The 27967-nt window shown below is 37.3% G+C and overlaps 1 protein-coding gene across 1 annotated transcript; it reads right to left on the bottom strand.

Moving 5' to 3' along the window:
• Positions 1-1017: 1017 nt before the first annotated feature.
• LOC108678419 (ADAMTS-like protein 4) lies at positions 1018-22075 on the bottom strand. The gene is made up of 15 exons (XM_047882328.1): positions 22071-22075; positions 21456-21552; positions 20085-20187; positions 18483-18493; positions 17700-17907; positions 16439-16608; positions 15302-15497; positions 11569-11772; positions 10010-10139; positions 8991-9252; positions 7961-8417; positions 7214-7410; positions 5429-5567; positions 4654-4746; positions 1018-3814 (listed from the first exon to the last, which is right to left on the bottom strand). The coding sequence occupies exons 1-15, from the start codon at positions 22073-22075 to the stop codon at positions 3711-3713; spliced, it is 2376 nt and encodes a 791-aa protein (XP_047738284.1). The 3' UTR covers positions 1018-3710.
• Between the last annotated feature and the right edge of the window lie 5892 nt (positions 22076-27967).

Here is a 27967-nt window from a genome sequence, read left to right as displayed (position 1 = left end):
TCATTTCAGAGGCAAAAAGTCCGTCGCTAATTGATTATGTCACGCTTATTTTTATGAGTTTTTTTTACTGTTGATGGAGGGCAAATCTCTGTAATAATTATGAATCTATTTGGCATTCGATAATAATAATTATATAATAATTATCTTTTATTATAACAAGAATCGCTCAAGTTACTAAGTTAGTTATCTGATATGTTATTATTTTGTATTTCTAGATTGAATGTCTTTGATTGAAATTTTGCATGAACGATCGAACGATTAAAAAATAAAACGATCTAATTTTGTCTTATTTATATAATAAAAACATAATATGGTCCTAAGTTGAACTTTTTTTTGCCTCTTATAGAATTTTTTTAAATTATTAGAGCTGCTTTTTTTACTACAATCGAGCCCTGCACTTATCTTTATTATGCGTAGCGACAACGATATTAAGAAACTTCTATAATTGCTAAAAAATTAAACGCACAGTTCCTAATGTCAAACAGTTCCTAATGGAAGATTTTTTCCGATCTGCTAGCCTGTTTTTTTTTTCAAGCTTAGGCCTTGTACTGAAGGCATCGCACTACGTATTATTACCCTATGAAAAAATTGGTAGTCTAAAGTTCATTGCTTAAAATTTGAGATATTAAACACTGTCCGAACTTAAAAGTATGAATACTTGTCTGCGGACTTTAAAGTCTCACATTTGGGTTCATTACTTGTCCGACAACTTCAAAGATTTGTGACCGAATTGATGAAAAAGACATAATTTCGTGAACGATCACGCAATCGACGATTACCTAAACAAAATGTGAGTCATCGTGACTAATTATCATGAGTCGTACAGGGAAGATTGATTTAAATTTGTTAATGTAGGCCATGCGATGGAATAGTCCAAGTGATGTCGTCTTGACCCACTCATTAGTCTGAGTGCAGGCCAGCAAGCACAGTCACAGGAATGAGTGGGTCAACCTGACCCAGTTCTGCCAGACGCAGCAGTGCTACGCCAACTCGAGTTTTGGGTAATAAAAGAACATGGATTCTTGTTTACAATGACCTAATTATTTATTTGAGTGTATAAACAATGAGAAACAAATGTTTATTGCGACAACAGCATAAAACTTCATAAACTTATTAAACTCTAATGCAACTACTGTATGAGATCCACAGCGTGGCAAGCCAAGTGATAATTATTAAGTTGATAGTTGTTCAATTAATGAATAATTAACTTTGATCGTTTTAGCAGTTATCTGAAGACAATAATTTTCGCACAATTTGTGAATTAGATATCAACTTTATCCGCTTGTTACGTATTTTTTTTAATCTGAACTCAAAATACTTTTTTCTTGAAAAAATATGAAAAAACAATTCATAGATTTGATCAGACACTTCACAAATCGATAAGGTTTACGCGTACGATAATTATCCTAAAAGTGGAGAAAATAAAATAAACAATTAATTAATAAGTCTAAAAGTTCCAGACCAAAAAAATTGCTTGTAATTAGTCGAATGCAAATCGTTCCAAGCGTCAGGAGAACCGAAAAAAAGTCTTTGTGGTTTGCCACGATGTGGAGGAGAGACTAGAAGCTCACGTGAACACGACATCATGAATCCTTATATATTTGAACGTTCATCGACCATAGAACCCTTAAATAACCTTCCATCCAAGGACCTTTCGACAAATTCAGGCCTTCTAAGTATCTTTTGACCCTAGGACCTTTCGGAAACCTTAGGTCCCATAAACGTTCATTGACCTTAGGTCCCTTGAACATATACTTCGATTTTAGGACCTTACGGAAACCTTAGGTCCCCCAAAAGCTCCTTCAACCTTAGATCCTTATATGATATGTCCATCGACCTTAGGTCCCTTGAACATACTTCGATCTTAGGACCTTTCGGAAACCTTAGGTCCCCCAAAAAATCTATCGACTTTAGGTCCCATGAACATACAGTACTTCGATCTTATGGCCTTACGGAAACCGAAGGTCCCCAAAAAGTCCAGCGACCTTAGGTCCTTTGAACATACTTCGATCTTAGGAGCTTTCGGAAACCTTAGGTCCCCCAAAAAATCTATCGACTTTAGGTCCCATGAACATACTTCGATCTTATGGCCTTACGGAAACCTCAGGTCCTCAGAAAGTCCATCGACCTTAGGTCCCTTGAAAATACATCGATCTTAAACCTTTCAGAAACCTTAGGTCCCCAAAAAGTCCATCGACCTTGGATCCTTAATATGTCATTCGACTTAAGGGCCTTTGGAACACTTAGGTCTTCTCGAAAAATTTAGCACCCTTCTACAACCTTAGAACTCCTCGGAAGACTTAGTACCCTTTGTAACTTATAGGACTCTTTGTTTAACTTAAGTCCCATGGAAAGTCTAGGTTCTCCATAAAATGACAATCAATTATAAACAAAAAATAATGCATGCGCGTGAACTGAAAATTAAAACCAGTCGTCAGGTAGCACAGCATTTATACTGGATGATTTCAGTTAAGTTTGTACAAAAATCTGTTATTATACAAGAAAATAATCGTTGGATTAATGTCCATAAATAAACTATGTGTTATACTTGTAATAGGAAGGTTATGGGAACAATACGACCGTATCAGGAAAATGTTGGTCAAGAATCCATGTTTTTACTTAACCACGATATTCTCAATACTGATTAGGACTAATTACTATGCTTTGAATAAATTCTACATCTGCAGCCGGCATTATTTAACATATATATCAATAAAATATTTGTTAGTCTTCGTAAAAGATATTCTGCCATAGTTGGTTTCCCAAAGGGCATTTGCTCAATTCATTCGTGAATAAGAGATGAATAACAATCCAGTTATGCTTATAATGTCACAGCAAACATACATACTGTACATGTATACATTCATCACCCATTGTACAATGATGTAGTAAAATACCATGAATTTCAAAACCTTTCATTTTTCGGAATCCACTATCAATACTGCAGGGTCTTCGGTTTTCTTATAAATAACATGGCCGCTCGATCTTCTGGATTTATTTGTTTTGGTTCACGCTAATACATGAGTCCAGGGAAATTAATAGATGGTATCCATGTATTTTTAGTTGTGACCTAGAATTTCAGATAAAATCACAACGATATCAACTTAGGAAACAGGTTTTCTGATTTGACGGTTATTTTTTGACCTTGTATTGAGTTATAATGTGAATTGCAACTGAAATTTCAGCCGAAATTACAGCTGAAATCACAACGATTTCAAATCCAGAAAAAGGTAAGGCAATTCCATTTTTCCTCGTATGTTGGTTTATGCAATGAACTTCGAATGAAATAACATCGATTACTTCATAAGTTGTCTTGGCATTGTTTATACCCGTATGAAAAATTCCGACTGTGAATCGAAAATATCACATCAATATCTTTTCCGGAAAATCGATCTCCCCTACAGCACTTCGCTAGTACCAGAGAAAAACAAAACTGAATTTATTTTTTGGTGTTGCAAACGAATAAGGGTTGGAGATACAGCAACACATTTTACTGCAATGTATAGTGCAACACATGGTGCTACAGATGTCAAGGGTTGCACGTAACGTAACACAAGGGCTACAGATGCCAAGGGTTGCACGTAATGTAACAGAGTTTACTGTAATTTGTAGTGTAACACAGCGTAGTCACGTGTCAAGTGTTGCTCATCCTGCAACACATGGGCTACAGATGTCAAGGGTTGCACGTGCTGCAACACACCTTACAGGTGTCAAGGGTTGCAGGTTCTACAACACAGTTTACTGTAATATTTCAACCGACAAAGTCTGGCTTTGAAGACCAGGTTGCAGTTCTTCATGCGGTCCAAGCACCAACCTGCACGTTATCAATACACAAATTATTCTTTATAATATTTTATACGGATAATAAATAGTTTTATTAGTTATGCACTCGAATTAATCGGCTTTAGATCAATATTTTGTTCACAGAAGTATAGATAAAACCTATTAAATGGCCAGACTATACTGAAGTAAAGAGTATATCATGCGAATATCATTTCGTTGCGTCATTTCAAATTTTGCTGCGTCATTAAATTTGAAATTAAATGAAAGATTATAAAATTATATTTTTAACCTGAGCCGAGCGATTAAATTAAAGCCGAGTGATTATTTGAATTAGATTTTCTTTAAACAAAATGATAATCAATTTCCAAAACATGTGTTGGCACCTGCTAATAATGTAATGATTTATGTGAATGTAAACTATTATGTATTGTACGAATGTAAAACATTACATTATTTTCTTACAATATTCATACAGATGAAAATGGAATATATATATTCAACTGCAGATATATATATTCTAGATAACACATTCTACAATATATTGCATACCTGTGACAACATCACGGCCAGCAACGCTCCGGTTACTTTATTGCAAAAGCTGTCCGTTGTTATACTACTTATTATTTATGTAATTTGTTAGGTAAACACATTACCATTTAACTTAAACTATATGCAGACCATCAAGTCTACATGGCTAGGACTGCCTGCAGACCATCAAGTCTACATGGCTAGGACTGCCTGCAGACCATCAAGTCTACATGGCTAGGGCTGCCTCGCCAGCTGGGGGAGGAACTGTATTGCAGACCATCAAGTCTACATGGCTAGGAGACCCTGCAGACCATCAAGTCTACATGGCTAGGACTGCCTCACCAGCTGGGGGAGGAACCCTCTCAGGCTGGGGCTGCAGGGAGGCCACTAGGAGGCCCCGCCCCACGTCCCCCACGGCGTCCTCTATTAAAGTCTCTGCCCGGGCACGAAATAATTCATACAAAATTTTAAATTGTTGAATTTAAAAATATAAGTGGCTATTATATGGGGGTTTATATTATATTTAATAATTTACATGAGGTATCGAATTAAATGTATATATTAAATGTCTGTACGTAGGTCGATGTTAATAAAATATTACAACATACAGAAATTTATACTATGAAAATTTGCTATACAGACTGTGTTTCAAATCGTATTCAGCCTTTATCCTACATATCCTACTCATCACTCAGTCTTATCCTACATATCCTACTCATGACTCAGTCTTATCCTACATATCCTACTCATGACTCAGTCTGATCCTACTTATCCTACTCATGACTCAGGTCTTATCCTGCAAATCCTACTCATAGCTCAGTCTTATCCTACATATCCTACTCATCACTCAGTCTTATCCTACACATCCTACTCATCACTCAGTCTTATCCTACTTATCCTACTCATCACTCAGTCTTATCCTACTTATCCTACTCATCACTCAGGCCTCATCCTACATATCCTACTCATGACTCAGTCTTATCCTACATATCCTACTCATGACTCAGTCTTATCCTACTTATCCTACTCATGACTCAGTCTTATCCTACATATCCTACTCTTCACTTATTATATATCCTACTAATCCTACTCATATCCTACTTATCCTACTACTGACCCGCCAGGCAGGCGTCGGGAGCGCAGGTCCGCCGTGTGTCGGGCTTGGCGGCGGTGGGGCAGCCGAGGCTGGCGGTGCGGCGGTCGTCCAGACACTTCACCTCCCGCCGCTGCACCCCGCCACCGCAGCTCACGGTGCACTGCACGGTGGCGGGACATGTTATTACTTATCGTTATTATTGTTATTAATGTTACTACTACTACTACCACTAATAATAATGAAAATATTATAATAATAATAATAATAATAATAATAAAATATTTATAATAAAATAATGATAACAATATGATTATAACAATAATAGGAGCAAGAAAAACAATAATAATGAAAATAAATGCTCACTACACTGAATGCTCAGTAGTAAGAGAGATATCGAGGCAACTAAAATCTACGCCCAGAAGCTCCAAGCCTCATTACGCATTCAAAAATACATCGGTCTTATTGTCCAAATAGTAAAACACTTTCACAGCATTGACACGCCTTTTTTCCCGGATAAACTGGTTCAGGATGACCCATACAAAGTCAAAAAGTGCGTCGGTATTGAGAAAGTTTCGCTCATTTATCTCAGTGTTGAAACGCCTAACTTGTAAGCCTAATAAATTCCCAACCCAACAGAGGTTTGACGTCGGAATAACGTTTATTAAACGTTATATTAACGACGATAACGCATAATAACCGTTTTTTAGCGCTTAATTATTACTGTCTCTACCGAGAATTTGTTACGTAAAATGAGAATTTGTGACGTTAGCAATACAGATCCAAAATTGTTCGATGTGTTTTATTGCTTTAAAATGAATTTTGACTAATTCAAACGTTGTTAATTTTGTAAAAATAAACTTTTGCAAACCTAGTTTTCGATCTAGAAATGCGACTATTAAATATCATATCACCTAATGAAATCATGAAATCATCCACAAAAAATCCAAAAAACTTGATTTTTTCATAAAATTTTGAAATTTTGAATCAAATAATACTGAGAAATTTATTTGCATTGAAATCAATATTATATGAACAATAAGAACTACAACTCAACAGGGTCCATCCTGATGTGAATTACAACAGTTCGATTTTAATATTAAATAATACGGTACTTTATAAAAAATATGCATTTAAAAATTTCTTTTAATGACAACACTTCTAAAGAATCCAGTGCTCCGATGTTACACATGTACAATGAATTTCTTATTTTATTTTCATATCTCGAAAAAAATTCATGATGAAAAAAAAATTAAATTTTCAAATTTGTTTATTCTGTCAATTGATTCATGCATTGTCTCCAACTTTACGCAAGTGTGCAAAATCTCAGATCGATTGGACTGGTAGAAGTGTGTTAAATATCGATTATAAGATTTGTAGCAGACAGACAAACAACAAGAAGTTAAGTTAGAGCGAAGTGTTGTAATAATAGTAAATAACTAAATATGCATTGAAATCAGTTTTGATACACAAGACGAATTCCGTTATAAATTACCATTAAAGTTACCTGGCACCACTCTGACGTGAACAACATCGGCTCGAAATTAGTATTAAGTAAAAGTTACCAGAATAATTATTCTAAATAATTTGATAAGTAATAAAATCGCAAATTTATATAAGGTACAAAACAAATTACATTACAAATTAAAATTACCTGTGACCACTCCGACGTGAACCACATCGGTTCGAAATTAGTATTTTAAATAAAAATTACCAGAATAATTATTAATAATTGGAATAAATAATAATTACCTGAATTACCAAATTTATAAACTGTGCAAGACAAATTACATTACAAATTACAATTACCTGTGACCACTCTGACGTGAACCACATGGGTTCACAGGACCGGTGGCAGATTTGGACGGCCGGGGGGCGGGGGCGCCCCCCGCAGGGGGCGTCGTCCTTGGGGATGCGGTGGCGCCGCCGCCCCCCGGCCACGCACACCACGAGACGCTGCTGCACCCCCGCCCCCCCACACCCCGCCGAGCAGGGGGACCACTCCCCTGGGGGGATAGGGAGGGTTAGGGGTGAGAGGATGAAGGGGGAGGAGATGAGGGGAATATTGGCTGAGGGGGAGAGGAGGTGAAGGGGTGAGGGAGGGGGGAGGTGATATTGGGGGAATAAGAGAGGAGTTGTGGGGGATGTGGTGAGTGGGGAATAGGGAAGGGAAAGGGGTGAAAGGGGATGAGTGTGAGAGGGAAGAGAGGGAGCGAGGATCAGGGGCGAATTGAAATGAGACCCTGGCCTGTAACCCTGCATACCCTGACCTGTAACCCTGCAAACCCTGGCCTGTAACCCTACAGACCCTGACCTGTAACCCTGCAGACTCTGACCTGTAACCCTGCAGACTCTGACCTGTAACCCTGCAGACCCTGACCTGTAACCCTGCAGACCTTGAACTGTAACCCTGCAGACCCTGACCTGTGACTCAGCAGACTTTGACCTGTAACCCTGCAGACCCTGACCTGTATCCCTGCAAACCCTGACCTGTAACCCTGCAGACCCTGACCTGTAACCCTGCAGACCCTGACCTGTAACCCTGCAGACCCTGACCTGTAGCCCACTGTCCGCCACAGTCCCTGACGCTGTCACAGCTGCGCGTGTCGTTGGGCCGCAGACGCGCGTCACATTTGGGCCCTTCGTGACGTGGGTCAGTCTCCTTAAGTGGGTCAACCTCCTTAAGTGGGTCAACCTCCTTAAGTGGGTCAGCCTCATAAAGTGGGTCAGCATTGCAGTGCACACGTCGCCGCTGCTCGCCTAACCCACACTCGGCTGTACATTGTTCGTCCCAGGCTGAAAAGAACCACGTGTTGCTGGCACATGAGCCCATGTCGCACATCTCCTGGTCGCTGGGACGCGGCCCGGGACATTGATGGTGGGGCACGTTGGTCCCGGCAGACACACAGGTAACTTGTCGGGTCCTTGTCCCAAACCCGCAGCGGGTAGAGCAGTCACCCCAGGGGCCCAAATGCCACGAGGGTTGAGAGCTGCACGAGGGCTTGTGGCAGACCTGAGGGGTGAGGGATCATTTAAGTTAATAACGCAGATTTCAAAATGTTTATTTTTATAAAGGTAGTTTTTTATTCTTATTATCATTCTGATTATTATTGTAATAAACTTTATAATATTATTCACTCATTGATACTGTAACAATCATTAACGTTTGGAATAATTAGCTACACGAGGGTTTCTGATATACCAAAGATAAGTGAAGAAATTATTTGATTTATTTTCAATTATTGGAAATAAATAACTGCTAACAAAATTTCTTCGATTTAATTACCGTAATTCTTGTTATTTATATTAAAAATCATCCACTTTTGGATTATTCAGACCACAATTTTATGTTGGGCATATATTCATTCAATGGGATTGATAGATCTAAAAATTTGAAAGTAGAAACAGAAGGCTTTACCACTTGATAATAAACAAGAGCTCTCCGCACCGACAATAAAAGAGCTTGTTAAATTATCACAGCAACAATTAAACCAACATTAAATCATTCATACAATATTCATTTATAGATTCAGTTATCATTAAAACGCAATAGTTCAAGCATGGGATGCATGAAGCTGATGCATACCTGCGCGGGAGGCAGCGAATTTTGACGCGGGCAAGCGCTCTCGTTGACGGCGACATGGGCGACAGAAGCGACATGGGCGGCGTGGGCGACGTGGGCGACGTGGACGCCGTGGGCGGCGTGGGCGACGTGGGCGACGTGGGCGGCGTGGGCGGCGTGGGCGGCGTGGGCGTCGTCCATGAGCTGTTGGCGACACGAGAAGCGTCGTGTCTGCAGCCCAACGCCACATGAGGCGCTGCAGTCGCCCCAGGCCTCAGCCTCCCACCTGTACGTAAGGCTCGTGTTATAGGTGGGTTACAGGCGTGTAATAGGCACGTTATAGGTGGGTTATGGGTGTGGTATAGGCTTGTTATAGGTGGCTTCTAGTCGTGTAATAGGCGCGTTATAGGTGGGTTATGGGTGTGGTAAAGGCGTGTTATAGGTGGGTTACAGGCGTGTAATAGGCACGTTGTAGGTGGGTTATGGGTGTGGTAAAGGCGTGTTATAGTTGGGTTACAGGCGTGTAATAGGCGCGTTATAGGTGGTTTATGGGTGTGGTAAAGGCGTGTTATAGGTGACTTCTAGGCGTGTAATAGGCGCGTTATAGGTGGCTTATGGGTGTGGTATAGGCGTGTTCTAGGTGGCTTCTAATCGTGTAATAGGCGTGTTATTGGTGGCTTATTGATGTGGTATAGGCGTGTTATAGCTGACTTCTAGTCGTGTAATAGGCGCGTTATAGGTGGGTTACGGGTGTGGTATAGGCGTGTTATAGGTGGCTTCTAGGCGTGTATAGGCGCGTTATAGGTGGGTTATGGATGTGGTATAGGCGTGTTATAGGTGGCTTCTAGGCGTGTAATAGGCGCGTTATAGGTGGGTTATGGATGTGCTATAGGCGTGTTATGGACGTGTTATGAGTACCTAATGTAGGTTTTATGCATTATATGTTTATTTCTTCCTTTTATTTATGGCTTTGTTACTCATCGATTTTTTACTTAAGACGACGCTTGCTCACCTGGGCGGACAGGTGGACAGGGCTTGCTCACCTGGGCGGACAGGGCTTAAGGCTGCATGAGACAGTCTCAGGAGGAGGACGGGGCAAAGTGTAGCAGTTCTGCTCCGGCACGACCGCCTGCCGCTTCTTACGCACGCACACCACGTGAGACACCTGCACTCCTGCATGCAAAATACAGGCTTAGAAACAAATAAAAATATTATAAAACATGAATACAAATATAATAAATATAATAATGTAAATTTAACCATTACTTGTTTCCGCAAAATTTGTATTTTTCCAGGACGGTGACCTGCATGCCTACATGCAAAATACAGGCGTAGAAACAAATAAAAATAGTATAAAACTTGAATATAAATATGATAATATAAATATAAACATAAACTTGTTTCCGCTAAATTTGTATTTTTTTATGACGGCGACCTGCAGTTTGATTCAGAAATCTGAACTCAGAGAGAAACGGACTGGATTTTGAATTTTTTCTCGTGATATAGGATTTGAATTTTTTGGAATAATTCGACATGATATAAATTTCAATCGATTGTAATTTAGTATTTGTATTTTGAAAGTGTAAATGCCGATGTGGTTTAGATAATTGCAGTAAATACCAAAATGTATTGGAAATTGATGAATGAAAGTTTGAATTGATGAATGGAAGTTTGTTCAACCCAAACCATTTCCTATGAGGATTTATATGCCATATTCGTCAAATAATTCAAATTTCATAATGAACAGAAATACAAATTTTACGATATAAATAAAAAAGTTATTTCAGATGCGTTTAATTCATATTTCCTTTGTTACTAATTATTTTATTAATGGCTGGATAAAATTTTAATGCAAGCTTATATGCTGGGAGATTTTTCATAGCGCGTCTACTTCTTATAACGGAAATTTCATGTAGAATTATTTAATTAGAAGAAATTTGCTAACCAAAAATAAATATGAGTGTTTCATGTATGCATCGAGCTTTCAGATAATAAATTATCGATAAAATGAAACAATAAATTTGATTTCAATCTATTATTTGTATCAATATCATCAGTATATACGATCACCAATAAAATTTCTATACCATATGCACGTATATATATTTATGACAATTTTTCGTGTAATCTCTGAATTAATTAACCAGCAGTGACCATCTAATTAATTGACCCTATTTGATTAGTTTTTAATGCTTGACCGCAACTGACTTCAAAATTTAATTAACCAGAATTTACCCCAAAATTAAATAGCACAAATTAATTGTTGACCACAAACAACCCAAAAAAATGGATTGGCCAGAATTGACCCTAATTAATTACTTACCTAATTAGCATCAGAAATTAATTAACAACAATTGACTAAAAATGAATTGGTCGTCATTGATGGTGAACCCTAATTGACCCCAAAATTAATTGACCCCGGAATCATTTAACCCCAAAATTAATTGATCCCAAATCAATTGACCCCAAAGTTAATTAACCCCAAAATCAATTAACCTCAAAATTAATTGACCCAAAAGTTAATTGACCCCAAAATAAACTGACCCCAAAATTAATTGATCTCAAAATTAATTGACCCCAAAATTAATTGACCCCAAATAACCTCGGCCGCAGGTTGCGGAGCAGGCAGTGAACCCCACAGCCTTCCACTCGTACGGCACAACCCCATGCTGCCTCTTGGGGTTCAGGTTCCTTCTTTGGGCTCTTAGGGTTTTTGTGTTAACTTCGTTGGGTTTAAAAGCGGGGGCGTTGAGCCCTCGGTCGGGGGAATTCGGAAGGGTTCGGTCGTATTGGGCGTCGTTTATCGCTGGAAATTAAGCAATATTGTTAATAATCCATTAAAAACTAATTCTTAATAAGTAGAGGTTTATTGTAGCATATGCATTACAAAGCCCGAAAACCCCTTGTTCCATGGTTATTATTTACCGAAATTCGTTCTTTTTTTCTTGTCATAGGAATTAAAAGTATAAACAAGGCACATTGTACGTACAAATTACATCAATTCCGGAACTCAATACACTTTTATGACATAAAAATTAAAAGTATGGGCAATTATATATTATATTAATTATGCAAATTCATGTTTGTGCTTCATGTCCTGGTATAAACAATAGCTGGAATAAAATGATGTTGACTAAAAGGATGTGGTAAATGGTAAAATAAATAAAAATTCAGTGATCATTTTCAATAAAACTCAAGTAGAGCTCGTGTCGATATTATTAGTCAATGTGATGGTGGAAGTACTTATGATAAGGTCCGTTATATGACAACGTATTATGTTATCCTCTTCGGCAAATTCTCCGCCATTAATTTTGAAATAAATAATAATTGTTTGATTACTAATTAACAGTTAAGTACTACTTATACTTTATTATTTATTAGAAATAGTCTGGTGAATCAAATTTTTTTGATTGATCAACGATTTAGTTTATCAACAATTCGCTTCATCAACAATTTATTTCATCAAGAATTTGTTTGATCAAGAATTTACTCCAGCAATAATTCACTTCATCAACAATTTGCTTCATCAACAATTCACTTCATCAACAATTTGCTTCATAAACAATTTACTTCATCAAGTGTTTGCTTCATCAACAATTTACTTCATCAAGTGTTTGCTTCATCAACGGAAGCTTGTAAATCTTTCCTTAATTTCGCTGAGCGTCAAAACCGCACGGACTTCATTAGCAAGAAGTCGTTATGCCGGCGCACGAACGTGTAAAATGTTGAGCCTAGGGTTGTAAGAGCGTGTAAAATGTTGAGCCTAGGGTTGTAAGAGCGTGTAAAATGTTGAGCCTAGGCCTGTACGAGCGTGTAAAATGTTGAGCCTAGGGTTGTAGGAGCGTGTAAAATGTTGAGCCTAGGGTTGTAAGAGCGTGTAAAATGTTGAGCCGGGGGTTGTAAGAGCGTGTAAAATGTTGAGCCCAGGGTTGTAAGAGCGTGTAAAATGTTGAGCCCAGGGTTGTAAGAGCGTGTAAAATGTTGAGCCTAGGTTAGTAAAAACATGTGAAATGTTGCGCCGGGGCTCGTTAAACAGCGTGTAAAGAAGAAGGGCCTGTAAAAGGCGGTCATTAAAGAGCCTGTAAAATTAAGGTAATTGACAGATTGTAAAATAAAGATAATTAAAGAGCAGGTAAAATGAAGGTCATTAAAGAGCCTGTAAAATGAAGGCAATTAATGAGCTAGTAAAATTAAGGTCATTAAAGAGCATGTAAAATGAACGTCATAAAAGAGCATGTAAAATGAGGGTCATTCAGGAGCATATAAAACCTAGATTATTAACCCTTTAATGCTCGATTTGCTCAATAACACAAAAAAATCTTCACATGCACTTCTATTGTGCAGTATATTCCTAATTACAATAAAGAATTATACTCCCATTCTTAAAATTCACGCATTCTAAAAAATCTGAAAGACGACATAAATGTCCACATGGCTGTAGCGCAGACTGAAACTACTGGCGACATATCTGTATCATATCATCCTCAACATCTTGATGAATTTCTTCCCAATTTTGTGAGTATCAGAAACTAAAAGAAGAAAAAAATCTTGATCAAGAACACAAATCAATTGTCTCTAGAGCAGGGTGGAATTTGAGGAGAAATATATGAACATGTGCACATAGCATATTGGATCTTAAAATGTGTAATTGAAGTTCACTTTATATTTAGCTAATATTTTGGAACTGATCTTGTTACTAGGCTGGATTGATCTTGAATATCTGAAGCCACATTCCCAGAATTGCATTCTGCTTATGAGTGTTCGGGAAAAGAAGTATAGCGATGTGTCGTTCTAGTTTATTTTGACGTATTCTTCTTGAGTGGAAAAATTTAATTGGACTCCAGTAAACGATTATTTAGAACATAAAAAACGCCAATATTTGCAGCTAACATTCACACGCTTATATAACAATCAATTATATAATATTTACTATTTCCGAACGACAAGATTAATTTGCATAGTTTAGTTCATTCAATATTTCATCAAAGCAAATGAAAATGAAATTATTACGTGAACCCGTTACCTCATTAACATTATGGGTCTATTTTATATTAATTGAGGTATAACTGCGAGAAATTACCAACTATCAAACAGAAAAGTTCTATTCTCCAGCTGTACTATTTACAGTGTCGTACGACCGACTGGACATTTGTGGCGCGTTTCACACATGGGGTACTTTATATATCTGGCGTCTTTTAAAAAATACTATACCAAAATAATTTAAACTACCAATATGCATTAATAAATAGCCAAAATGACGCCTTGAGCACTCCCAAACAAGCAGATACTTTTTTCATTTCAATATCTCAACTGGTTTGTCAGCAATAGTGCCGAAAAAGAAAATGTTTTGCGGAGCCAGATAAAAATGCCACCTACATCCCACAAAAGCACGTTGTGCACTGAAGTGTGAGACTAAATTTCATTGTTTTTTTTCTGCCGAGCCAATTAAAGACATGTTCTGAGCGTGTCTGACAGCGCTGTAGCTCAGCCTCATTCATAGGAAGTTTTTAATTCATAGTATTCATTCACGGGAAGCTTTAATACAGTTTAATAGTGTTTTTAAGAAAGGCGACATACATGTATAGCTAGACGCTAAAGTGTTTAAGAGCATTTAAATTGAAGGTCATTAAAGAGAATGTAAAATGACGATATTCAATTAAGGTGCGCGTGAAATGAGGGAGATGAAAAATTTGTAATAAAAAGATAGATAACGAGCATCTAAAATGAAGGTCACTAAGGAGCGTGTAAAAAGAAGGTTGTTAAAGAGTTTGTAAAATGGAAGTCGTTCAAGAGCATGCAAAATAAAGTTGCAAATGAATGAAAGTAGATGAAAATTCAAAACAAGGGTCGTTGAAGAACATTTAAAATCTAGATTATTAGAGAACATGTAAACTAAAGGTGGCTGGCGAACATGTAAAATTATAATATATGAAGAAGCCATAAAATGAATATATTTGGATCCTGTGAAATGAAGGCCGTTGCAGAACCTGCAAAGTGCAAAAAGTTGAAGAGCATGTAAAATGAATGTCGTTAAAGAGCTTATATAATAAAGGTAAATAAGGGACATGCAACGTGTTTCTCATCTGAAAACATGTACAAGTAAAATAAATAAAGGTGAAAAACATGTAAAATGTGAGAAAAGAACCCGTATAATAAGGTGTGAAGAATAGGAAAATTGTGAGAAAAATTTTATGGTTTCTGAATGTCGTGTAAAATAGGCGACATAATATTGCATCATGTAGTGTAACATTCAAAACTTAAATCAGAAAAAATATCTCAAAATTACTTTCACAACAAAAATTTCGAAAAAGAAGAAATGAAAAAAAGTTACTCACGAAAGTAATGGCCGTTTGGGGCGGGGGGAAGGAGGGGGTTTAGGGGGTTATCGCTCCGTAGAGGGGGCGCCCTCGGGGTCCCGTGGGGGAGGAGGGGGTTAAGGGGGTTATCGCTCCGTAAGGGGGGCGCTCTGGGGGTGCCAGGGGGGAGCTGATAGCGATAGTGAACACCCACGTTGCTGGACGAGCTGAACAGCTGATGAAATACACAATCATTTAATAAACTTTATTATAAATTTTTTGATGAATTGCAGTGATTCAAAATAATTATCTTTAATACCGATTTTATCTATGCATTAACATCGTATTTTAATTTATGCAACGTTGCATATTAATAATTGTCAATGATATTAGCATTGTCGCGCATGAAACCATCATTTTACTAGTTTCAAGAGGCCTATGCATTGCTTAAATTCTGGCTTAATTTGTTAAAATAACTTCAACATAAAGCTTTAGAGCATTCAATTTATTAAATTATTATTCCAAACCACTAAATACATTTAAATTTATTCGCAAGTATAGTAATGTGAATGATGAAGTGGCATTATTCAGCTCAACACATGAAGTTCAACATAAGAAGAATAACTTTTCTTCCCACGATGCTATTTCTACCTAATTGCTCAGTATCATCCACATCAATAATTGCCATTCATTATTATATGAATTAATCAGTTTTATTCTCAATAAGAACAATTGCCCAGCATTATTATAATTATTTCCTCGTAGTATTATACTTGTTGGTCAGTCATTAGCATTATATCAATTTATCAGTATTTTATATTAATTATTCGGTATTATTTTAATCAATAACCACCGATATTAATATATTAATTAGTCAGTATTTTTTTTCTAATTATTCCGAATTATTCTAATAATTTATAACCCAGCATCATATTACTAATTAGTCTATGTTATTATCATCAATATATTTATTTATTAATATTATTAATAAATAAATGAAAAAATGTACAAAATGGTACACAAATACGCCCCAAAATGGTACAAAATGGTACGTACCCCTACATTAACTAATATTAATTAATTATTCAAGTAATATTGATAATAATAATTAAATAATATTAATTAAATTATTAATAAATAATTTATTATTAATCAATATTGGGGGGCGGCGCCCACCATGACGTCGACGGGGTGCACCAGGGGACCCCTGGCGGTGAGGCTGTCCCCCACGCCCCCCCTGGGGGGATGGTACCCGAAGCTTGTGCCCCCCGCCTCTATTAGTGATGACTCATTGGGGGGGCGGCCCCCCCTCAGGAGCAGGGCGCCGCTGCTGGGGTCCTTCAGGGCTGTGAGGGGAATGTGAGGGCTGTGAGGTGAGGGGAATGTGAGGGTTGTGAGGTGAGGGGAATGTGAGGGCTGTGAGGTGAGGGGAATGTGAGGGTTGTGAGGTGAGGGGAATATGAGGGCTGTGAGGTGAGGGAATGTGAGGGCTGTGAGGGGAGGGAAATGTGAGGGTTGTGAGGTGAGGGGAAGTGAGGGATGTGAGGTGAGGGGAATGTGAGGGATGTGAGGTGAGGGGAATGTGAGGGTTATGAGGTGAGGGGAATGTGAGAGCTGTGAGGTGAGGGGAATGTGTAGGTGAGAGGAATGTGAGGGATGTGAGGTGAGGGAAATGTGAGGGATGTGAGGTGAGGGGAATGTGAGGGATGTGAGGTGAGAGGAATGTGAGGGCTGTGAGGGGAGGGAATGTGAGGGCTGTGAGGGGAGGGAATGTGAGGGCTGTGAGGGGAGGGAATGTGAGGGATGTGAGGTGAGGGGAATGTGAGGGTTGTGGATGAGGGGAAAGCTGTGATCGGTGTCATATGCGGCACAATAATTTATTATTATTATAAATATTTAATATTATTCAAATTAGTTCGCTAATGCCAGAAATTTCGCGTGAAATGACTCCTGTTTCAAGAACATATCACTCAGGAAAATAATTGGGTAAAGAAAACCCCTTGGGGGTTATTAGATTGTTCAATACGGTAAAGGCTCTATAAAATAGTTCAAAATGTACAAAAATAGCGCACGGTCGTCAAAACAGTAAACAGAAGGTCGTGGGGTTACCCCTATTGCATAAACTATAATTGAATAAAAATATTATATAAACTTTAAATAATTATTGAGTTATATTCTCATTTTAAAGTATTTTTTCATATAGTTGTCCTGTCAGATGAACTGTAATTGAACATTATGGTATATGATCATTTAATCCTAAACATTCATGCATAAACATTATTTTTGCGTTGTTTTTCGTTATCACGTAAAATTCAATGAAACATCTATATTGAAAATTTTATATTAAATATCGCCAAATAAAGTTTTTGAACAAAAAATTATCTATAGTAAATAACTAAATTAAACATGTATTTATTAGATATTTGTTATCAATTACCCAGATAATTTGCAGAAGACGCGGCTTGCATGATGGATATGTTTGCAGCCCCCGTAGGAAGCGTGAGAACCAAGCTGTATCCTGCAGACCCGGTCTGTACTTTACTGTAGACCCCCTCGACAGACCTACATGAGCTGTTGTCTCCGGCACAGACCCCACACACGTCCAGCTTCTTGTCAGACCCCAGCAGACCATCGCATCCTATCTCCTGTCCAGCGAAGGATCAAAGGAGTTAAATCCATTTTCGGTTTTCAAATTTATTAAATAAATTCAATGTCTTTGCCGTAAAAATTCAAACTTTTTAGGCAGAGGCTATTGAAATTTTCGGTTATACATTCGAATAATTTTCATTTCGTAAAATCTGACAAACAGGCTTGGTTGACGAACGCAGCACGTGGATATTGGACATTGGATAGCACGTCATTATTTCGTTATTTATTTTTATTTTCGTTTTTTGAATGCATGAACACAGCACATTCGTGTACATTGCAAAGGTAGAATGTACAGTTGTACACTAGCAGTCACTACCTTGAAGCTGTTCTTCGGGTGTAACTCCATAATAATTATTAACAAACTTTCTTTCGCTACAAATTTTCTTATTATTTTCTTTATTGTTGACTCGTTATACATAAGGTTTTTCCTTACCTAGTCTTACTGGCATTTGGATCTTCGCCGCGACATTTTAATAATAAAATTCAATTAATTGAAATTTTTTTCGCTCTCATTTTTCATTTATTAATTTATTTTGTTCACTCATATTGCTGAGGCGCCGCGCCTTCTCACCATGCAGGCGCCTATTCCTCAGGCGCCGCGCCTAGGGGGGAGAGGGCGACAGTTGAGGGCACACGTCTGGAGGGCTGTGGGAGGAGGGGGTTGTCATTGTGAGAACATGGGACACGAGGGCGGGGGGACTGTAATGGGGAAGAGTTGTTTATTGGAAGGACGTGGGTGAAGGGCTTGAGGGGGTTATTGGGGGAGGGGACATGGTGGGGGGAGAGGAGGTCAGTAGTGCTATTGGAGGGAAGGACCTGGCAAAAATGGATGCAGGATAGAGAGCGATATTGCGAGAAGTAATGGGGGCATGAGGAACATTGAACATTATGAAGTGAACATTTTAATGCAATTGTTATGTATATATACGAAAACGTATTATATAAATACACCGTCGTAGTAGGGCACTATATATACCACCGTCGTAGTAGGGCACTATATATACCCACCGTCGTAGTAGGGCACTGTATATACACACCGTCGTAGTAGGGCACTATATACACCCACCGTCGTAGTAGGGCACTATATACACCCACCGTCGTAGTAGGGCACTATATATACCCACCGTCGTAGTAGGGCACTATATATACCACCGTCGTAGTAGGGCACTATATATACCCAGCGTCGTTGTAGGCCACTATATATACCCACCGTTGTAGTAGGGCACTATATATACCCACCGTCGTAGTAGGGCACCATATATACCTGTCTCTTATACACATCTAGATGTGTATAAGAGACAGGTACATGAGCATGCTGAGTGATGGTGGTGTGTACATGAGCATGCTGAGTGATGGTGGTGTGTACATGAGCGTGCTGAGTGATGGTGGTGTGTACATGAGCGTGCTGAGTGATGGTGGTGTGCACATGAGCGTGCTGAGTGATGGTGGTGTGCACATGAGCGTGCTGAGTGATGGTGGCGTGCGTGATGCGGGCTCATCAAGACTCATGCGCCTCGGAGCTTCACTCCTCATGATGATGGCCGCGGTATCGGCGGCCGAGGTTGCGCCGGCCATAATTCTGCGCTGCGGTCACCGCGCCTGCCTGACGACGGCAGTCGGAAGTGGTTAGTATGGTGCTGCATGGTGCTGCATGGTGCTGCATGGTGTCACTATATATACCCACCGTCGTAGCAGGGCACTTTATATACCCACCGTCGTAGTAGGGCACTATATATACCCTCTGTCGTAGTAGGCCACTATATATACCCTCTGTCGTAGTAGGGCACTATATATACCCACCGTCGTAGCAGGGCACTATATATACCCACCGTCGTAGTAGGGCACTATATATACCCACCGTCGTAGTAGGGCACTATATATACCCTCTGTCGTAGTAGGCCACTATACATACCCTCTGTCGTAGTAGGGCACTATATATACCCTCTGTCGTAGTAGGGCACTATATACCCACCGTCGTAGTAGGGCACTATATACCCACCGTCGTAGTAGGGCACTATATATACCCACCGTCGTAGTAGGGCACTATATATACCCACCGTCGTAGCAGGGCACTATATATACCCTCTGTCGTAGTAGGGCACTATATATACCCTCTGTCGTAGTAGGGCACTATATATACCCTCTGTCGTAGTAGGGCACTATATATACCCACCGTCGTAGTAGGGCTCCCAGGCGTAGGTACGGCCGTTGTAGGGCGTCGTGTTGTAGCGCTCGCATTGCTGGCGTCGGAAGTCTCCAGCTTCCCCCGGGCATTGCTGGGTACGATTAATGTCATTAATGATTCATATTATATTATATGTTATTAGAATGATATAATATGGATATGACATTATATATGTGTATTATATTATATGTTACTTATATAATATAATATGGGCACATGCGGTGAGTGGCGAGAGTGTGCATTTCTTCGTTAACACACAACTAAATTAATATTATATTAGACTTTTTATATTATAATATAATATATTGTATTATCTTTTATTATATCATATCTTTTTTATGACATATTACATTTTTATTATACCATATTATATTATATGTTCTAGTATCTTGATTCCTTATTGAGGACTGACGTTTAATTAATGATTCAATATTTTAACGGCACCACGCAATTTTTTTAGATTTTTGAATGGAATTTTGCGACATTGCTTCGCCATTTCAACGAGTGATGGTGCCCATTATAATTAATCAGTGACGTGTCAGGAAGGTCATTGAGAACGAACTGTAGCGGTTTGAGTTGTAATGATGATTTGCAATCTTATTATAAAAAATATATTTTATAATTATTTTCAAAAAATAATAAAAAATATTTGTTTATCAATTAAATATTATTTTTGTCATATGTTGACTATTTGTGAAGTATTTTCAAGTCAACCAACATGATCGCTGTTGCTAATTTTCATGCGTTTTTTGAAAATAGTAATATAACGCAAAAGATCCATTAAATACATTAAACTGTGTTCATCTGAAATCCTTCAAATTAAATTCTACTAAGTATTTTATAGAAAATATTTTTTCAACATTAATAGGGTTTGTCTAATTTTCATGAGCAAAATCCTGAAAACACAAATGTTTCCAATTTAAAATACCCATGATAAATTTGAATCGATAGTTTTAATTCAAATCTACAGTGCAAATATTGAGTCCCTCTTTTACCTTGTGTGGGTCACTGTGACCCAGTTTTCTACTGGAAAAAGGGCGAATCAGTGGTACATGCGCAAAGTATGTCACTATTTGGAAAACATGACTCACTCATTCTTCTGAGTGTAGAAATATTCGCATACAGCCAGGCTCGTTGAATATGCACTTCATTTTAGTCCGTGACTAACTTCTCTGACCCTTTCCTCACCAGCCCGTACCAGGCCCGTTCTCCCCTGACCCATTCTCTCTTGGCCCGTTCTCCCTTGCCCCGTTTCCCCCCTGGCCCGTTTCCCCCCTGGCCCGTTCCCCCTTGTCCCGTTCTCCCCTGGCCCGTTCCCCCTTGACCCGTTCTCCCCTGACCCGTTAGCCCGTGCCCCACCTGGACGTTGCAGAGCTGGAAGCGCTTGTATCTGCCCACGCAGCGCTGCTCGGCCGCCACCCGCGCCGGCGAGGTTCTGTACACGCGCTTCTTCTTCCTGAAACATTCATTACATTTTATTTGTTTCTTTTAATAAATACAACAGAAATTTTCTGTTCATTTATTTATTAAAATTATGGTAGTTTATTCTTTTATTTTTTCTTAATAAATACAACAGAAATTTAATCTTCATTTATTTCTTAGAATTATGGTAGTTTATTCGTTTATTTATTTTTTTAATAAATACAACAGAAATTTACAGTTCACTTATTTCTTAGAATTATGGTAGTTTATTTGTTTATTTTTTTAATAAATACAATAGAAATTATCTGTCCATTTATTTCTTAGAATTATTTTACTTTATTCGTTAGTTTATTTTTACAATAAATACATCAGAAATTATCTGTTCATTTATTTCTTAGAATTGTGGTAGTTTTTTGTTTATTTATTTGTTTAATAAATACAACAGAAATTATCTGTTTAATTACTTATTAGAATTATTGTTGTTCATTTTTCTATTTCATAAATACATCTGAGTCAACTTATTTGCTATATATATCACACTTATCCTTTCACCCCATTTTATTCATTTATTTTTTCTAATAAATTCATCAGGAATTATCTGCTTATTTATTTGTTAGAATTATTATGGTTTAATGAATTTATATCACTTGTTTGCTTAAATCGCAAATTAACTAAGAATTTAAAAGCAAAGAAAAGTCCACAAAAATTCATATCTTTATAGAAAACGTTTCGGAGACCAGCTCCATCGTCAGTTCGTAGAATCTAGAATCACAAATCAGAAGTCACAAATTAATACATTGAAAGCACAGAACAAAATTTAAAACCTAAATTTACAAGTAATAGACAGAGCAAAAAACTATCTATTAACAATTTCAAGGGGATAGGAGCTAGCAGCTGAATTCAAACTGGACCCAAGTTTAAAGATGTACAGCGATTCTAAAATGCGCAAATCGGGAGTCCCGGAGGTGGAAGCTAACACTCTAAAGTCACTGTCAGAAATGGGGACATCACACTGCTCGGCGTGAGCGCGCACAGCCGAATGAGGTGGGCGCGATAGCAACTGTCCGGTTCTACAACTCCTGCCCTTATGCTCAGAGACCCTGGAATAAAGATTACGTGACGTCATCCCGACGTACGCAGATGCACATCGTGCTCAACTGTATTGATAAACCAGGGACGATCGCATATGAACAGGAAGCATATCTTTATATCTAAAGAAAGAACCGATTGTGAAATTGTTTACCAGCACAATATGAAGACTGACATTTGGGAAGTATCTATTGAACAAGACTTTTAATTCTCTTGACATAGCTTCGGACGCAGGGCCGAAGTATGGAAAAGAACAATAAATAACTTTCCTACTATCGCGCTCACGAGCAACCTCACTGTATCGCTTCGACATGAATTTCTTGATTTGGGTAAACACCAAACTTGCCGGAAATCCATTAAGCGAGAAAATATTATTGCGTAAAAATTCAAATTCAGCGTGCATAGCATGGTATGTGGAACAAATGCGAAAACCTCTGTGTAATAATGTTNCACCTGCAATAAATAATAAATAAAATAATAGATGAATTAAAAACTTTCAGTAACCCATATCAAATAATTATTTCATCAAACAGAAAAATGTATGTGTCATATTGTCCAAATATTGACACACAGCACGTGTTGAGAGCGGAAGTGCTACTAATACATCGTTTTCCGAGCCAAAATGAGTCAAGAAAACCCACATAAGCGCAAAAAGTGCATCTCTATTTAGACAAAAGCAAATTCATTATTCTGAGTGAGTGTACAATAATTTTATATTTATTATTATATATTTTTACACGTGATAACTTTCATTTTCTACTAAATAATTATTTCTGGGTCAAATTCGATCTTTAGGCATCAATTTTATCAATTTATATTTCATGATTTCAATTGATTATTTTATGTAATTGCGTTGTTATTGTTTTAAATCGCATACAAATATTAGTACTTTCAATAATAAAATTTCATAAAGGTTCTAATTTTTTATTAATAACGGTTGAGAGCATCAGTTACTTATATTAAACTTAAATAATAATAAATAATTTTTAATCATTTGACTAACTGTAATATTTATTAAGAAATGGACCGTTAATTAGGAGACTAGATATTAGAAAGGCTTGACTAAAAAATATGAAGGCTTGACTAGAAATTAGGAAGGCTTGACTAGAAATTAGGAAGACTTGACTAGAAATTAGAAAGACTTGACTAGAAATCAGAAAAAGGCAACTAGAAATTAGAAAGGCCTGACTAGAAATTGAAAAGGCTTGACTAAAAATTAGAAAGGCTTGACTAGAAATTAGAAAGGCTTGACTAGAAATTGGAGTGGCTTGACTAGAAATTGAAAAGACTTGACTAAAAATTAGAAAGGCTCGACTAGATACTGGAAAAGATTGACTAGAAATTGAAAAGGCTTGACTCGAAATTGAAAACGCTTGACTAAAAATCAGAAAGTCTTGACTAGAAATTAGAAAAGCTTGACTATAAATTGGAGAGGCTTGACTATAAATAAGAAAAGCTTGACTAGAAATTGAAGAAACTTAACTAAAAATTAGAAAGGCGTGACTAGAAATTAGAAAGGCTTGACTATAAATTAAAAAGGCTTGTCTAGAAATTAGAAAGTCTTGACTAGATATTGGAGAGGCCTGCCTAAAAATTAGATAGGCTTGACTAGAAGCTAGAAAGGCTTGACCAGAAATTAGAAAAGCTTGACTAGAAATTAGAGAGCCTTGACTAGAAATTAGAAAGGCTTAACTAGAAATTAGAAAGGCTTGATCAGAAATTGGAGAGGGTTAACTAAAAATTAGATAGGCTTGACTAGAAATTAGAAAGGCTTGACCAAAAATTAGAAAAACTTGACTAGAAATTAGAAAGCCTTGACTAGAAATTAGAAAAGCTTGACTAGAAATTACAAAGGCTTGACTATTCATTGGAGAAGCTTGGCTAAAAATTAGATAGGCTTGACTAGAAACTAGAAAGGCTTGACCAGAAATTAGAAAAGCTTGACTAGAAATTAGAAAGGCTTAATTAAAAATTGGAAAAGCTTGACTAGAAATTAGAAAGATTGGCTAGGATATTAGAGAGGCTCGACTAGATATTACAGAGCCTTGACTAGAAATTAGAAAAGCTTAACTAGAAGTTAGAAAGCTTGGCTGTAAATTAGAAAGGCTTGACTATAATTAAAAAGGCTTGACTAGAAATTAGAATGGTTTGACTAGAAATTAGAAAGCATGGCTAGAAATTAGAATGGCTTGAATAGAAATTAGAAAGGCTTGACTAGAATTTAGAAAAGCTCGACTAAAAATTAGAAAGCTCGGCTATATATTAGAAACGCTTGACTATCATTAAAAAGGCTTGACTAGAAATTAGAAAAACTTGACTAGAAATTAGAAAGCTTGGCTAGAAATAAGAATGGCTTGAATAAAAATTAGAAAGGCTGGACTAGAAATTGGAAAGGCTTGACCAGAAATTAGAATGGCATTACTAAAAATAAGAAAGGCTTCACTAAAAGCTAAAAAGGCTTGACTACAAATTAGAAAGGCTTGACTCGAAATTAGAAAGGCTTATTCAAGTTATTAATTTCAGCCAATTGCAGTTATCCAAACAGGCGTACAAAGCAAATAATAAAAATGCGCTAAAAAAGCAAAGAACTTTATTAGTACATTTTCAATTTCATTAAATGCGGATTTCCGTATTTATCATAAATCTGGAATTTCGCTTAGTGAGTTGCAAAGTCTCAAATTCTGTGGGTTCACTCATGCATACAAATGAATGGATCACATTGTCCAAATATTGACACGCTTCCTATACAAGTAGCACTTATACGCCCTTTTGCCGGCCCATAGTGAGCCATGATGACCCACACAAGAGCTAAAAGAACCTTGCTATTTGGACAAAGTCTAACTTATCTATTTGAGTGTTTATTTAGCCTATATATGTTATGAGCTCTACCTGGACCACAATGTGTTATATCCCCAAAAATAAGTGTGTCAAGATGACTAAATTCATGATTCATGGGCTACATGCAGATTCATCGCATTTTCCCGACTCACTCATTGTCGTTCAATGACTCATTTTAATCCACCTATTATTTTTGAAAAGTGCGTCAAGCGTGACCTAGTGAACTGAGAACGTGCATTACGATCCGAAGAACATCAAGTGAGTCATCATGACACACTCATTTCTCTGAGTGTTTTCTGCGTCTTTAAAGCCTTTAAAGGATAGCGTCTACGCGATGACGTCATACGAAGATAATGGAAAAAAGAGAAAAGCATAGTGAATAAAAAGTAAAAAAATTTCTTCAGTATAAATAGTAAATAGGAGAAAATCTTCAGTAAATTCAGCGTAAATAACTTTCCTCACACAGAGGAATAAGTGAGACAAACTGTCCAAGTAGCGATGCACTTGTCGCGTTTGCTTGGGTCATGCTGACCCAGTTTTGCCAGGCATAAGAGCGTATCAGTGCTGCATTGCTCTCTGTTCGTGACATGGCTAAGGTGTGTCACCATCTGGACAATATGACTCCATCATTTTTATTAGTGTTTAATTATCTGACTTAATTATTGATGACTCATCGAGTAAACAAGTGTAAACACTCAGAAAAAATATAACTCAGTACTCACTGCAGTGAGTGACAGAGAGCGCATTTTCTCGTCGACGAAAACTTGAGGTCACGGACAGACGGACGGACAGACGGACAGAAAGACAGACAGAAGGACGGACGAACATGGCGAGCACAATAGTGCATTTTTTTCCATAAATGAGAAAATGGGCTAAAAATAACGAGTCATAGATTATCGAAATAGGGACGCAATTTCTGCTCGTATCACTGATACGCTCATTTGTCTGGCCAAAGATGGCGCATCAAGATGACGCACACGAGGGTTAACGTTTAAACAGCTTATCGTTATTCGGACAAAGGCTCGCTCATTTACTTGAGTGCGAGATTATTTCCAGAGATACGAAGATAATATCCGGCGTCATAAAATCAATAATTCTTAAGTAAAGCAGGCGATGAAAATTCAAAAATAAAATCGTGGCTTAAATCTTCTTAAAGAAGAGCGCCCCGAACGCACGAGTGCATGTTAAACACAATTATTTTAACTAATTTAAACAGGCACTATTAATATAATAAATTTATTAAGCACCAATAATTCATGTAATACATTTTAACAGGCACTAATAATATAATAAATTGATTAAGCATCAATAATTCGTTTAATAAATTTAAACAGGCACTACTAATAAATAAATTCAATAAGCACCAATAATTCGTATAATAAATTTAAACAGGCACTATTAATAATATAAATTGATTAAGCATCAATAATTCACATAATAAATTTTACCAGGCACTAATAATATAATAAATTGGTTAAAGCATCAATAATTCATATAATAAATTTAAACAGGCACTATGAATATAATAAATTCAAGAGGCACCAATTAATATAATTAATTTAAATAGGCACCAATAATATAATAAATTTAATGAACAATAATTAATATTGTTATTTATAGCGGAACTGTGAATATAATAAATTAAAAAAGCTCCAATTAATGTAATTATTTAATAAAACACAATAAATATTGATGTAATTAAATTATGATGAAATTATTAACAAATAATACGGGAAAATTCAAACTAATTGCGTTCAAAAAGTCTAGGGTATCGCACATTCAACATAAAATATATAGAATAAAAATATGTTTGACTTTTAGTCTATTTTGGACTTTCCTGCTAAAAAATAAAAAAACTGTACCCTAAGAATTTCCAAGTCCTGCAATCCTCTATAGGACTCTCCTATTGAACCCGTTAATAAGAAATAACCGTTAATAAGAAATATCCCGTTAATAAGAAATAACCCGTTAATAAGAAATTACCCGTTAATAAGAGATAGCCCGTTAATAAGAAATATCCCGTCCGTTAATAATATCCAAATCCTGAAATAATTTTTCACCATTCAATTATGATGATTTTTTCATCTTGAAACATAATAATACTTTAATATAGAATCATGAAAGTTTTTTATAATGAAACTTCCCGTATTCAAAGGATGATTCCTTCAAGAGTTTTACGAGCGACTTAATCAGGCATTAAGTGCGGGAACACTTAGAAAAATGAACGAGACGTTGTCCAAGTAGCGATGCACTTCTTGCTATTGTCTACGTCATTCTGACCCACTTTGGCCCGGTAAATGCGCGAATCAGTGGTACATCCACTCTCTGCTCGTGCTGTGTGTACTAAAGTGTGTCACAATTTGGACAATGTGACCCATGCATATATCTAAGTGCACTGAGACTAGCGACGCTATAAGCCGCCGTCCATTCATAAGGTTAATCAAATTTCAATTCACGATCACCGTTGAACTTTGATTATAAAGTCTGATTATCAAGCCTGGGTTCAGCGTCCTCAGCGCCCT

This window comes from Hyalella azteca, unplaced genomic scaffold, assembly GCF_000764305.2.
Source record: "Hyalella azteca isolate HAZT.00-mixed unplaced genomic scaffold, Hazt_2.0.2 contig10210, whole genome shotgun sequence".
Classification (NCBI taxonomy): Eukaryota; Metazoa; Arthropoda; class Malacostraca; order Amphipoda; family Hyalellidae; genus Hyalella; species Hyalella azteca.
Note: the sequence above shows the minus strand (reverse complement) of the source record. Positions and strands in the feature narration are given on the sequence as shown.